At 32.2% G+C, this 16,337-nt stretch overlaps 1 protein-coding gene across 1 annotated transcript; it reads right to left on the minus strand.

The window, feature by feature from the left end:
• Window positions 1–2,081: 2,081 nt before the first annotated feature.
• On the minus strand, window positions 2,082–2,826 carry LOC149230394 (uncharacterized). The gene is made up of 4 exons (XM_089381306.1): window positions 2,661–2,826; window positions 2,414–2,501; window positions 2,233–2,311; window positions 2,082–2,150 (listed from the first exon to the last, which is right to left on the minus strand). Exons 1-4 carry the CDS (start codon window positions 2,824–2,826, stop codon window positions 2,082–2,084), a joined length of 402 nt encoding a protein of 133 aa, XP_089237432.1.
• Window positions 2,827–16,337: the final 13,511 nt, after the last annotated feature.

Raw genomic sequence — 16,337 nt, forward strand, 5'->3', positions numbered from 1 at the left:
TTTAATCACATTTACAGGGAACAAAATGTTATATCTGATGAGCTTTCGAAGGCGAGTGTGCAACAAGCTTGGGGGTCTTGGAAGATCTCAAAGCAAGTCGGCATAGATCATTTCGAGTACTACCATAGACCCTTTTCTGAGGGGTTATAGGATGCAGCTATCTGAGATTGATTCTACCAGCTTTTTAATATCACGATGTTTCCTTTTTATTACAGTTTATACATACTTTTTCTAGATTAGCATATGCAGATATGTAATCAATGCATTTTGGTTATCACAAACTCTGATGCTCTTTAGGTAACATGACATATGGACAATATATTTTTTATTATATGGACTTATGTCAGTTTTTGTCACAGCAAGTCCTCCTTTTTTTTTTACAACATGTAATTTTCACCATCTTTAACAAAAATTACAATTTTTCCTTGAGGAAAAAGAAAAAGAAAAATAACTTGCTTTCATTCAAAATAAAGGTAAATCTTTCTACTATATTCTTTAAAACACATAAAAAAATTTATATCTCTTTCAAACCTTATCATTTAAAATATATAACAAAACATACTCTACTACTCATCTTTATCCAATTCTAGATAACTTTCCTTTTCTACCATCATAAAAAACAAACATAATATTACTCTGTTGTATTTCTAAACAATTCTCAAGTAAATAAAAAGAAAAAAGCATCCACATAACCCTTGGACAACTAACTGCAAATAAATAAATAATAGCATTTCATAGCTTGATATTACCAGCGTGATGAGAGATATTTTTATCAAATTATGCGTATCTGATTTGATCTGGCTCCGTAGAGCATCCTTCTTTTGACAATTTGTCTGTCTCATTATTCTGCTCTCTGAACATATGGGAGATGTGCATCCAGTTTGTAAGTTCAAGATTCTCCAAGTTATTCCATAATCATTTTGGAATCTCTAAAGACTTCAATCTCGTCTATTACTCGCAGAAAAACAGAAATTATATATATATATAATACACGTAATATATATATATATATAATAATTACAAGTAGAGCTTGAATATTTGCTTGCATATTTATAATAAACTGGGAGAAGCCTAGCATTAAAAACAAGTAGTTGGCAGTAATCACAAAGAACATGTTTAAATACAGAAGTGGAAGAGAACTGGTTGCAAGGGCATAAAGATGGCAAACACTGACAACTACTAGAAAAAATTGGTACTGTTTAGGAATCAAAAGAAAGCCTCAAATATAAACACACACCATTGGCCAATAAAAAAAACAACAAAAACTACACAGATAAAGAAAATTCTAAAGAAAGCCAAGTAACCTCAAGCTACAATACCATAAAAAAAATCCACAAATCCACACAAAGAACTCCAAACACATTTGATGTTCAAGGCCACCAAACTTCTGTTTTTTTTTCTGATCTTTCAATACTGCTGCTCCTTCCAGAAATTTTGCATGAGACCCAGTTTTCCATTTATCAAAAAACGAATTAAGAGATCACCATCGTGTAAGGATGAAACCCTATGAAAACTATCACATTGAGAAAAAAAATCACATTTATGTCGGAGAAAAAACACTTTTAACAACCTAAATAATATATTAACTAGAATAAATTAAGAATAAATTATCAAGGTAACAAATAAGAAATATGACAAAATAGTTCCTCAAGGTTGAATTTGCGTTTCTATATACATTATTAACATCAAATGTTTCAGATAATAATATACATGCTCTATGTTCATTCATCAGGTATTCAGCAGTCATTGCACGATATATACTGTCAATGATTGGTAATAATATCACTGAGTGTAGCGCATCTCGACAAAAATGTAACAATAATTTCTATTATTATTTCTATCTTTTCTAAACAAGTATTCACACTTCGATTTTTTTTTAGAATTTTCAATTCTAAATAATAAAAAGTAATAATTTCCCTTTATGTATAAATAATATCTGAAATCAAATATACTCCCAAACTGTGTAAATAGTATTTGAATGCTTCATGAATGGTAAGATTCACTGAATCAAATATACTCCCAAACCGTATAAATAATATTTGAATGCTTAGTCTTAAACAAAAATATAACTATTATTGCTATTATATCTTCTCCGTTGGTACATATAGTCTTTCCTCTTTCCATTCCTTTACCAGAAATTCAATCATTACCTGTGACAGAACAAGCTAACTATGTCACGCATCTATACCCTTTTCAAACTCCTTTCGAAAGAAAATAAAATGATAGACTTACAGGAAGAGGGATGCGTTGAGAAAATGGCCCTTTGGTTCTAAGCAAGTTCTCGTATAAGTTCTCATATATTGCATTAGATCTGGAGACATCATAACATTGAGAAACACATTTTTAGAAAATTAATATTAATACCAACGTGGAAAAATGAATTAATTCTGCTGAATGAACCATAAAAATATACCCTAGACCAGGCTCAGCAAGCTGCTTAGCCTTTTCCGGAGGTCTATTTCCAACCCATTGCTGCCTCATTTCAGTCCACAAAATAAAGGCTGCAATACGAACATAAATTTCAGAGGCTAAAACCCAAATAAAAAGATTCATTCTGGTTTTATATTTAGTTTGACCTGGCCTGTTATTATCAATCCTTTTCCTTAGTTGAGATGGTCCTTAAATAATGATGAATAAAAAGGAACAGGTGACATATTTACCATGGTTGACAAACTCAGTGTTTTCTGTGTTGGCATTCACTGCCACAGAATCAACATTTTGGCTCGATCCACTTCTGTTGGACTGTACTGTATCGTTGTCATGGGAGAAGGTAAGTTCCTTCTTGCTTCGTGCCTGAATTTTCAACTTCTTCGAGCTCTTATCCATTGTAATGACTGGAGATGGTTTTGCACAGAGCACCACTGCTCTGTTACACAGAAGGTTTTATGAATTAGCATCAATAACCAGCACTGAACATTGGTTGCAGCACGCTAATCCAATGCTCTAAATTAGTGTTATTAGTGTCACTGGTTTGAAGTCATGAATTTGGTGATGACAGGAAGAACAGGAAATACAACTAGAATGCCTGCAAGATTATGTATATTTCTAGGTATGGAAAGAACAGTTGTAGTGATAGAAGCCTAATGCTGGCAGGTCATAGCAGCTGTTTATTTATTTTTTATTTTTTTTAAATCAGTAACCTATATTCCAATAAAAGTGTTTTTTTTTTGGATTGGTGGGGCAACAAAAATGTTTACACTAGCTAGTTCTTGCAGGTTCCAGAGAGACCATGCTGAGCCATGAGAAAGGGTCAGCTTTTTGGGTGAGATAGTTCTTGCAGGTGTCAAAAGAGACTATGCTGAGCCATGAGAAAGGGTTAACTTTTTGGGTGAGAGGGGAACAAAAATGTTTACACCAGCCAGTTCTTGCAGGTGTCCAGAGAGACCATGCTCAGCCATGAAAAAGGGTAAACATTTTGTGTGGAAGGGTGAAACAGAAATGTTTACACCAGCTAGTTCGAGCAGGTTTCAGAGATAAAGGGTCAATTTTTTGGGTGTGAGGGTGAAACAAAAATGTTTACACCAACTAGTTCTGGCTAGTATTTCGAGATAGATTGTAGTGTTATTTTTAGTGATAAAGTATGTATAAGAGTTTGAAACATTTAACTTGATAAAATATAAAACTAAAGATTTTTAAAATTAGATTTAACCAGGAAAATGAAAAAAATATATATATAAAAAAATTATAAATAATATAAATTAAAAATAAAAAAAAAAATAAAAGATTTTTCTTAGATTAAAAAAATATAAAAAATAAAATAAAACTGAAAATAAAATATATAGTAAGATTTGGGATATTAATGAAAATAAATAATGTAAATTAAAAATATTATTAAAGATAATAGGAATTTGAGGATGGGGAATTGGTTATAAATCAAGAACCATAGGATTTTAAGATAAATTAGAAGAGAAAAGAAAGGAAAAGTGAAAAAAAATGGGAAGAGAGGAGAACTAAGGAAGGGATATTGATGAGTAATGAGAAAAATCAGAAGTGAATCAATTAAAACAAATATTGAGAGGGATATTTTATCTTGATGGATGAATAATAGGTTTTCAAGAATGGCTTAAGTTTATAGTCACTTTCATGATTTTTTTTTTTTAATTTCAAGTGGATGAATGATAAGAATGGAGTAAAGCAAATATTGAAGGGGTTTGTTTTGGGACTCATGAATAATAGGTTTTGAGGAATGGGTAAGTTTATAGTCACTTTCATGATTGAAATTTCTATTTCAAAATGTAAGAGTACGAGGATTTAGAAGCCAATATTTTGGTTTAGTTTGATCAAAGAAGATGAAGTTATGAGTTGTAAGAGTGTTTTGTAATAACTAATAACAAATATCAAATGTTAGGTTGTGAAAACCTACATTTTCAAATGATATAAACTTGTATGAATCAACAATTTGTAAGATACAATAATTTACATGTTATATCACTCCTGTAAAAAAAAGTTAAGTCTAGAATTTAAAAGAAATTTGACATGTACACATTTCAAGAAAAACACGGAGATGATAAAAAGAGAGCCAAAATTTGAAATCTTACATAGAAACAGGAAGTACTTATTTTGGCAAGTTGCTATCGTAAATCTTAAAATCTTAAACAACGAGGGAAAACTTTAATGAATACTAGGTTTTCAAGAATGGCTTTAAGTTTAAGGCCACTTTCATGATTACTTTTTTTAATTTCAAGGGTATGTGATAAGAATGGAGTAAAGCAGTACAGTGATGTGTGGTTTGACTGTAAGTCACATGGGCGAAGCCCGGGCAGACCGAAGTTCAAATCTCATTGAGTACAATGACCTGCTGTGGTGGCAGCTAGAGGGGCAGATTCCCCTTTCCCGTGAGTCTCCTAAAATCATAGGAACTAGGGCAGATTCCTGGTCTCCCATAGATAGGAACTTAGTATGGTGGTTGGTTATGCTCTTGGTGTTATAGTGGCAGCTATGAAGTTTGATCCTTGGTCTCCCATCATAGGAACTAGGGCAGATTCCCCTTTCCCGTGAGTCTCCTAAAATCATAGGAACTTAGTATGGTGGTTGGTTATGTTCTTGGTGTTATAGTGGCAGCTATGAGGTTTGATCATTGGTCTCCCATAGATAGGAACTTAGTATGGTGGTTTGTTATGCTCTTGGTGTTATAGTGGCAGCTATGAGGTTTGATCCTTGGTCTCCCATAGATTAAGCCTGAAAGTTACCAGCTGATTTTGATCCTTGGTCTCCCATCATAGGAACTAGGGCAGATTCCCCTTTCCCGTGAGTCTCCTAAAATCATAGGAACTTAGTATGGTGGTTGGTTATGCTCTTGGTGTTATAGTGGCAGCTATGAGGTTTGATCATTGGTCTCCCATAGATAGGAACTTAGTATGGTGGTTGGTTATGCTCTTGGTGTTATAGTGGCAGCTATGAGGTTTGATCCTTGGTCTCCCATAGATTAAGCCTGAAAGTTACCAGCTAGAGGGGCAGATTCCCCTTTCTCGTGAGTCTCCTAAAATTATAGGAACTCATAGGAACTTAGTATACCCGACTTGCAGGTGGTTGGTTATGCTCTTGGTGTTATAGTGGCAGCTATGAGGTTTGATCCTTGGTCTCCCATAGATTAAGCCTGACACTTACCAGCTAGAGGGGCAGATTCCCCTTTCCCGTGAGTCTCCTAAAATCATAGGAACTTAGTATACCCGACTTGCAGGTGGTTGGTTATGCTCTTGTGTTATAGTGGCAGCTATGAGGTTTGATCCTTGGTCTCCCATAGATTAAGCCAAGCCTGATAGTTACCGATTCACCATGTGGTAAAAAAAAAAAGAATCATAGATTAAGCCTGACAGTTACCGATTCACCATGTGGTTAAAAAAAAAAAGAATGGAGTAAAGCAAATATTTAAGGGGTTTGTTGTGAGACTCATGAATAATAGGTTTTGAGGAATGGGTAAGTTTATAGTTCCCCTTTCGCGTGAGTCTGCTAAAATCATAGGAACTTAGTATACCCGACTTGCAAGTGGTTGGTTATGCTCTTGGTGTTATAGTGGCAGCTATGAGGTTGATCCTTGGTCTCCCATAGATTAAGCCGATTCACCATGTGGTAAAAAAAAAAAAAAAAAAATCATAGATTAAGCGTGACAGTTACCGATTCACCATGTGGTTAAAAAAAAAAGAATGGAGTAAAGCAAATATTTAAGGGGTTTGTTGTGAGACTCATGAATAATAGGTTTTGAGGAATGGGTAAGTTTATAGTCACCTTCATGACTAAAATTTCTATTTCGAAGTGTAAGAGAGTACTAGGATTTAGAAGCCAATATTTTAGTTTAGTTTGATCAAAGAAGATGAAGTTGTGAGTTGTAAGGATGTTTTGTAATAACAAATATCAAATGTCAGGTTGTGAAAACCTACATTTTCAAATTATATAAACTTGTCTGAGTCAACAATTTGTAAGATATAATAATTTACATGATATATCACTCCTGTAAAAAAAAATTAAGTCTAGAATTTAAAATAAATTTGAACTGTGCACATTTTAAGAAAAACACAGAGGATAAAAAGAGAGCCAAAATTTGAAATCTCACAAAGAAACACGAAGTACTTACTCTGGCAGTTGCTATCTCAAATCTGAAAATTGCACAAACTTCTTACTCTGGGAGTTGCTATCTCAAATCTGAAAATCACACAGACTTCTTTCTGTAGAGGTAGTCCGTCTATGAATTCATGCCGCGAACCCGTAACACAAAAAGAGGCTAGTTTTCCTTTATACATAATAGTGTAGCTAATTTAAGGAATTTTTCATCATCGAGCAAGGTTTAATTTCCACTAGGTTTAACCTGAAATTAGGGACAATTTGAAGTAGTGTTTGAACATGTGGTTGAACCCAAAAAGGTCATATTAATGATCTTGTGATCAATGCACACGTTAGTGGGTCAAAACCCACCCCATAACCTTCAATTTCTACAAGTCCGTGGAATGTATAACATTAAATGATTTTTGTCACCTGTTCACACATAGATGGATCACAGCTTCAATTTTTGTAATTCCACAGAGATGTAGAATATTAATAGTCACTAATTATTATAGATGATTGTTTTTAAATTAATTTTTAAAATAAATTTTGTAATTTTTTTAAATATGTTTCTTGATTTATGGATAATAAATGAATAAATTGTCTACTGTAATATTGTAACTTTTTAATTTTAAAAGAAAATAAAAAATTATATATATATATATATATATATATATATATATATATATATATATATATTCTTAAAATTAATTAAAAGGGAAAAAAATCATCATAAATGAAATAAGAAAAACACTAACAAATCCGGGAATAACAAAAAAAAAAGAACAAATCCAAACTAAAGAGTAATGACATAAATTTTATAATTTTTGGTGTGTGTATGTGAGATGTAATATTAACATACACGATAGTTCCAACGTTTGACTGAGGTTTTTAAAATCAAGTTGTCTTTCGTGAGATTTGAGATTTTTTGGAAGTTTTTTTAGTGGATTTTTTCCGTCTAATTTCTCTAAAATCCGGTCAAACTTACCTGTACACAATCAAAGTGCCCTAGGGGTTTTTCAAGGTGTTGAATTCATACATATAGTAAAAAAACCCCAATTTAAATAACACATATCAAGATTTCACCTCAAATTTTTCGACACCGCCCTAAGGGTTTTTCAAGGTGTTGAATCCATATATACAGTAAAAAACTCATTTTAAATAACGCAAATCAAGATTATGGTTAAAAAACTCATTTTAAATAACGCAAATCAAGATTATGGTTAAAAAACCAGTTTAAATAACACAAATCGAGATTTCACCTCAATTTTTTGAGCACAGGAAAGTCCAAAAAATCACACTTAAGACAACTCGTTTTAAAATGTGTAAGTTTAAATGGTTAAATTATGGAAGATTTGTTATAATTTAATTTTAAATAAATTGTTTTTGTATGGAGAAGTATGTTGGTGATGTTTAATGTGTTATAAATATTTTGATTTAGTCAAAATAAAATAAAAATAAATTTATTTTATTATTATTATTATTATTATTATTTGTTGGGTAGTTAAGGTAAATATGATTTGGTCAAGTTACCAATATGTTTTCAATTCCAGGTTTATGAGGATCCATGGTATTGACCTATGGTATTTATGTGGAATATATCTTATTTAAATGGTCAAATTAAACCATCCTAGATCCATTTTAACTCTAGATCTACCAAGAGCTGAGAGGGATCAAATCTCTTTTGCATCTCAAGAAATTTGATCCCTCCTGGCACTTGTAGATCTGGAATTAAGATAGATCTAGATTAATAATAATTTTAATATACTTTTATGTGTATGTTTAAATTATACAAATATTTTTTAATAATTAACTTTTATAAAATATTTTAATGATGTTAATTTTTTTAAATTAATATTTTTAAGATTTGAAGTGTAATAATAAATATTTTATATATCTTTCTAATTTAAAGACATTTTCAATTGAAATAATATTTTTTAAAGTCTTTAAAAATACTAATTAACATAAATATTCTAAAGCTTTTATTTTTAATAATTTGGATAATAAGAAATACATTAAATTTAAAAATAAACCCTATGAAATTTTGAAATTTTTTAAGTTATATAATTTTATATTAAATTTCAAAAGAGATTTAAGTAAAATAAAATAAATTAAACATGTTTAAATATTCTCATAAATATAACACAATGTACTTATACAATATTTTATTTAACTCAAAAAAATATTTTCTAAATATTATTTTTTTCTTTCAACTACTAACTAAAATGTCAAAGCAACCTCGACTTAATAAGACTATAATGTTAAAGGCACATCAACTTTGAATGGATAATATTGGATCCATACATCAACTTTGAATGGATAATATTGTATCCATACGAAGGAATAAGGGAGATGATTTTATACTCTGATTTTATACCAATATCACCCAAAAAAAACACATGATAAAAAAACATACATTTATTATAGACACATATTACGTACAAATTAGTTTTTCTAATGACTTTGTGCGTGTGGATTTTGGAAGAGGTAAAATATGTGAATATAGATATATGAAGAATCTTTAAATATCTTTAAAATTATATTTTATTTTTCAATAAGCATATATTTAATTAATTGAAAGATGGGGTATTAGAAAATTGTCTAAGTCTTTCAGTTTTATACTTATATATATTCAAAACAAGAATGGTCAGGTTTATATATACATGTTTGTGGAGGAAGAAGTGGAGGAAGATGTCTAGATTAAATAATAAAATTATTTTTAAGCAATTTTTTGTTGGTTAACATCACACCAATGGAAATTGGTTAAAAAGGATTTTAATATGCATTTCTAGCAATAATTATCTTGTTTTTATTTAGAAGTGCATAGTCATGTCATTTGTGGCAAGAAAGTTTGTGCATTTAGATGTTTCAAATGCTCTACCCCTTGACATAGTTGTTCAATCTTTTTTTTTTGTAAAATAATTGTCATGATCCTTAACCATTAATTTAAATCACAAACAATATATCAAAAACCACAAAAAAATTTATCAAAATTTCCAAATGCTTTATTTATTTAAATAACATTAAAGTATGGAAACATCATACAATGATCTTTGTATGAATGGAATTTATCCTTATTGACTTGCTTTCTAAAATAAAGTAACCTCTCAATAAGTTAATTTCTCCTATGCAAAATACTCCAATACATAAGAAATAATAATCCTTAAGAAATAACAAGTTCTAAATTAAAATATGGTAAAATTATGAACAATTTCAATATTCAACAAAGATTATAAGCAATCTCAATGTGTCCAATAAGAAACAACTAAAAAATAATTAATTATAATCTAACTATTCAAAATTGAACCAGAAAATTAATTAATTATAATATTTATATAAGTGTTAATCCTTTCTGGCAGCTTCCCTCATAAAAATAAAATACACATCAACCTAAATGTCTTGTTGTAACATTCACCTTTTCAACATGATAAGACAAGCCTAATTGGTATTGAAAGATAAAACTACAAATATGAGCATATCTTTGATTATTCCAATCACGTGATATAATTACTTTGTAGGATTGTCCCTTTCCTCTATGCCCAAAGAAGTGTGATGCATGATATTTAAATAACTACTCAGAATAAATTGTAGCCTAATTGATACTAAAAAATAAAACTACAAATATGAGCATAGATTTAAGATGATTTCAGTCCCGTGATATAGTTACTTTGTAAGATGGTGCCTTTCCTCCATACCCAAAACAAGTGTGATGCATGATATTTAAATAATAACCGAGAATAAGTGTGTTTCTAAGTGTTGCATAAATTATAAACTAATAAAAGTACTTTATTTATAAACCAGTAAAAATAATTTACTTATTAGGTAGGAAATTGGTTTTATTTGGCCTAATGTAAAAATGTTTTTGATTAATTTAGAAAAATTAGGAATTATGTTTTGGTTTTGAGAGTTTTTTAGAAAAAATTTAAAATCAACTGTTAAATTTTAGGATTTTAGGTTTCCCAAGAATTTTTATGGTGTTGAATCTATTTCCTCAGTAAAAAATTATTTAAACACTCCCATAGTCAAAAAATTTCAAACAAAAAATTCACTAGAATGTCTTTTTATTTTAGATGATTAAAAGGAATTTTAATTTCCACAAAAATAACATGATGAACTTTAATGTAATAGGCAATCTATTAATAAATTGGTTTAAAAGAAAGTGTCACTAATTCCCCATTTTGGATGTGGTGTCATTAAAATTCGTTGAAAGTTAGTCGATGAAAGTTGTGGTGATCATTAAAAAGGAAGATTCAAATCAGTTGCAATCAATACTGGTCCATCCTACAAGTATATGTATACTTCATCAAGTATTTGTCTTTGTTGGTCTGGGGATCTACCACATCCGGAGCTAAACATATCTTCTTTTTCACCTTCAGTTTTTTGCCTGCATCCAACTTAAACCATGAATTTCACTTCACATATTCCGCATTGACGTTAAAATGAAATTAGAAGGGAATGAAGTATACATATACCCCTCTAGGACAGCTGATTTGAATCTTCCTTTTTAATGACCTCCGCAACCTTCAAAGACAAACCTTCAACGAATTGTAATGTCGATATGGGATCCGAATTGGAATTGGTGATATTGTTTTTATCTGATGTCCCAATCATTTTTTTCAGAAGAAAAAACCTCTTTCTCAATCAACTTATTAGGGCGTGACTGAAATATAATATATTATTATGTTTGATATTATATAAGATAAGATAATTATATTTATGCATATCGATTGAGCACAAAGTAGATCAAAAGGATTCTTGAGTACAATGATGTACTAACATTTAGCCTTGGCGGAGAAGATCCAGGGACTAATAGGTCTGAGGATCAAACCCATTTTTCATTAGAAAAAAAAAAAAAAAGAGAAAAAGAAAAAAAAAGAAAATTGAATGAAGATAAGATGGATATTCAACCTTTCCCATTCATAACTACATTTTTCCATTTTTTTACAGGTTTTCTTGTTACTTACCAGAGGCGGCTGAATACATTTCACATTGGCTCTCCCCTTCGCTACTTGAATGCACTGATTTTTTGGGTGCAAGTTTTTGTGATCTCTCAATTGTATCGGATGCTACATTTCCATTCATTCTACAACTACTGCAACTGATCAGTAGTATACGAACCAACGTCCAGGAGCATGGGTCGAAGAGGTCAGAGTCGAGGAACGTGACTGAATAGTATGTTTCTTCTAAGATAGTGGAAACATATAAAGGCTTTTTTGCAGGTTTTCTCTGACCAAGGACCAAGACGAGGATAAAAATTGTTGTAAGATAGGTCAGAACCTTTCATTAATGAAGGTGGAGGAGCGAGGATCCAGCATGGAACGAGGAAATATGAAAAATCGACCCCAGTTTTCTGACTAAACAAATCACTATAAAGCTAACATTTCCCACTGTTTCGAGGATGGGAGTCAATGTATAATGTTTACACCGTTTTTTTCTGTTGTTACAATGATTAACATACAGGTCAGAATATCTACTACAAAAATTTCAACTAGTCTTTCGACCCAAGGGGACCTATGACACGAATTTTTTAAAAGGACTATGGATGATGACCGAAGAACGATTAACGAAAGCATAGAATAACTCTGTTTTTTAATGCATACAACAACCTTACATCGGTAAGAGGGGGAGACAACCTTCAGTGATACACGCAGTTATATGTTTTTAAGAGATGTTGGGTCTAGAGGTGCCACACACTCCTACAGAGGATATTTTTTCACATTTGACTGTCACAAGTATATTCTAGGGAATGAAAGTCGAAAGAAGAAGAGTGGAGCTAGAAAATTAAGAAACCATTATTGCTGGAGATGAATAACATATAAAAGTGTTTACTAATCATTTTTCTAAAGAGGTCGTAGTAGCTAGCAGTCGAAATGATTTGGGAAGAATAATAACATTTACACTGCAGACAGTTATCACAACTCTTCAGTTTGTTTCCATAGCAAGGGGAGACAAAACAAAGATGCTTAACATCACATGCTATTATGCTTATGTTTGATGAATATGTTTTCTGCGGGTATGAATTACAGATTTCCAATCTTCGATTTTGATTCCCAGGGACTTTTAATCGATTCTCCAGTATCAGACGTAACCAGAGGAGACAAGATCTGCGATATTTTTGTCATTAACTGACATTTTCAAATTGCATGGATATGAGTGATCACAATCATTGTGAATTGACTTTAATTCGGTAGTAGGTAGGTAGGATATTGGATCAGATTTCAAAATTTCCTAAGAGTACCACATTTACTAGGTGGGAGGTGGGAGGCTTGAGGCATAATCTCGTCACACTTTCCTTTCTCCTGTTGGAAAGGCAGGGGAGTTTAAACACAGCTTTCACACACAAAACATACGAGTTGCGACTCTTCTATTGATCACACAAAAACTTAATGATTACAATGAACCCAGTGAAGGGCATTTAACCTTTTCCAACTAGTGACTCGCCTAAAATAACTTGGCATGCAACCACACACTATAAATTTGACTATAACTTAACTCAACTTGACTCAACACTCAGTTAACTGACTCTCTAATTTTATCCAACTCCTCATGTGGGAGTAATTAGCTTATTTTAACACTCCCCCTTAATTACGACTGCTAAACTAGGACATGACTCATGACAACTCAAACTTGCATGCTGGTCTATGTCTCAGCTAGGCTTACAACACCCAAGTTTCTTCTATGAAACTCAAACACATTTTTTGCTAATGACTTTGTAAATATATCAGCCAATTGATCACTAGATTTAAAAGGCTTCAAGTGAACTTCTCCATTGCTCACAAGTTCTCTAATAAAGTGATATCTAGTATCAATATGCTTGCTCTTTTGATGAAACACATTATTCTTGGATAGTGCAATCGTTGAGGTGTTATCACAATATATTGTTGGTGATCCTTGTTATTTTTGCTTGAGTCCATCAAATACTCTTTTTAACCACACTGTTTGACATGTTGTTGAAGTTGTTGCTACATATTTTGCTTCTACTGATGAAAGTGACACAATAGGTTGCTTCTTAGATGCCCATGAAATCACACCTGAACCAAGATGGAACACATAACTAGAAGTGCTCTTCCTGTCATCCAAACTACCTGCAAAATCACTATCTGTATATCCAATCGAATCCCTCTTCTTTGTGCTTGCATACATTATGCCACAATCTTTATTTCCTGTTATGTATCGCAGAATTATTTTTCTTGCACTCTAATGTGTGTCTTTTGGAGTCTCCATAAATCTGGAAATCAAACTCACTCCTTGCATAATATCCGGTCTTGTAGCTATGAGATACATGAGGCTTCCAACCAATCTTTTGAATAGAGTTGTATTGACATCTGATCCTTCATCATCCTTTCTTAACTTTGTACCTATTGCAACTGGTGTAGGGACAAGTTTGCAATTTTCCATCCTGAATCTTTTCAGCAAATCTCTAGCATATTTATTTTGACAAATAAAAATTCCTTTTTCAGATTGTTAAACTTCTATCCAAAGAAAATATTTCATGAGACCAAGATCTGTCATCTCAAATTCTTTCATCATTGCTGCTTTAAATTCATCAAACTCAAAATCACTTGTATAAATCATGTCATCAACATATAAGCAAACAATCAAAATTTGTCCATGCTCATTTACCTTTGTGTACAAGGCAGGCTCAATGTTGCTTCTGCAAAATCCATTCTTGATCATGTAGTTGTCAATTATGCTATACCAAGCTCTAGGTGCTTGCTTGACTCCATAGAGCGCTTTCTTCAACCTATAAAATCTATCTTCTTTACCTTCAACTTCATATCCTGGATGTTGTTACACATAAATTTATTCTTCTAGAATTCCATTTAAGAAGGTTGTTTTCACATCCATCTGATATACTTTCCACTTGTTCTAAGGTGTTGTGACTAGAACTGCTCTTACATTATCCAATCTGGCTACCGAAGTAAACATTTCTCCAAAATGTATTCCCGGTTGCTAAGAGAATCCTTTTGCTACAAGTCTTGTTTTAAATCTGTCAATTTCACCTTTCTCATTCAACTTTGTCTTGTACATTGATTTCACACCAATGAGATTTTTGTCTTTTGGAAAATCAACCAAATCCCATGTATCATTCTTTTCAATAGCTTCAATTTCTTCATCCATGGCTTGCACCCAATTTTCATCTTTGATTATTTCTTCGAATGAAGAAGGTTGGAATGACAACAATGCAAAATTTGAACTAACATCCGAATCATCATAAATATCTTTCAGACTTCTCATCTATTTCTTACCATTTCTTGATTCATCACCTGATTGATTGTTGGGAGAATCTCGATCTGTTGATCTACATCAAGATCCATGTTGTGCAGAAAATCTTGGAGTCCTTGTTGGTGTGTCTTTGTTTGATGTCTTCACCTGTGATTCTTGTTGCTCCTTTTTTGCTACATCATCTTCTTCCATCAGTGTAACTTGTGCATCAACTGTTTTGTCTACAGTCCCATTCCATGACTCTTGTTCTTTAAACACAACATCTCTCCTAATTATGGTCTTCTTGGTGACAGGGTTATACAATTTATAAGATTTTGATTGCTCATTATAACCAATAAATATCGATTTTTCACTTTTATCATTCAATTTTTCTCTTCGATCTTTAGGCACATGTTCATAAGCTACACATCCAAATACTCTGAGATGAGATACGCTGCAAGACATACCTGACCATGCTTGTTCTAGTACTTTGTTCATCACACTCTTTGTAGGAGATATGTTGATCACATAAATAGCACATGCAACTGCTTCTACCTAATACTCATTAGACAAGTTTCTTCCTTTCAACATGCTTCTTTCCATGTTCGTAATTGTCATGTTCTCTCTCTGCTACACAATTCTGTTGCGGTATATACCTTTGTAAACTGTCTTTTGATTCCATGTTTTTGCAGTACTCATGGAATTCCTTTGAATCATATTCGCCACCACGATCTAACCTCAATATCTTGATCTGTTGATCACTTTGGTTCTTTGCTAAGGCTTTGAATTCTTTGAACTTTGCAATAGTTTCAGACTTCTCCTTTAAGAAGTAAGCCCATGTATTTCTGCTATAATCATCAATGAAAGTGTGGAAGTAAGAACTTCCACCAATCCACTATGTCCTCATAGGTTCGCACAAGTCAATATGCACTAGCTCAAGAGGTTTCTTTGCTCTATATGCAACTCCCTTTGGAAAAATTTCACGGTGTTGCTTTCCCAAGATGCAACACTCACAAGTACTAGTAGGTTCTTTGATGGGGGGTAATCTTTTGACCATCTATTTTTGCTGCAACAATCTTAAACCAGAAAAGTGCAAGTGTCCAAACCGAAAGTGCCATAACCAATAATCATTAGAACATGTAACTGTAAAAGAACTGACCTGATCATTGTAATTCATGACTAGAGGAAAGAGTTTGTTCCTCATCATTTACACCTTTGCTATTAGTTGCTTGCTTAAGGGTTTGTCATATATAACACATTCTTGACCTTGAAACATAAATTTGTATTCCTTTTGTGTCAATTGACCAACACTTATCAAATTATGTTTGAGACCAGGGACATAATATACCTCTAATATTTTCTTCGGCTCCCCCTGCTTGGTCAAAATCTTGACCACTCCTTTTCCATCTACATCCACAGTCTTATCAGTCCCCAACTTTACCTCTGTCTTCACAGATTGATCCAAGTTTCCAACCAAAATCTTGTTGCCTGTCATGTGGTTACTACAACCACTATCTAATAGCCACACATTATCAGAAGGTTCATAAATAGTATGGCAAGCTAGGAACATGGAGTTAGTACTCTCTGTAGTGACA

Source organism: Pinus tabuliformis, chromosome J (genome assembly GCF_031772625.1).
Source record: "Pinus tabuliformis cultivar Carrire ecotype Pingquan chromosome J, CPIR1, whole genome shotgun sequence".
Taxonomy (NCBI): domain Eukaryota; kingdom Viridiplantae; phylum Streptophyta; class Pinopsida; order Pinales; family Pinaceae; genus Pinus; species Pinus tabuliformis.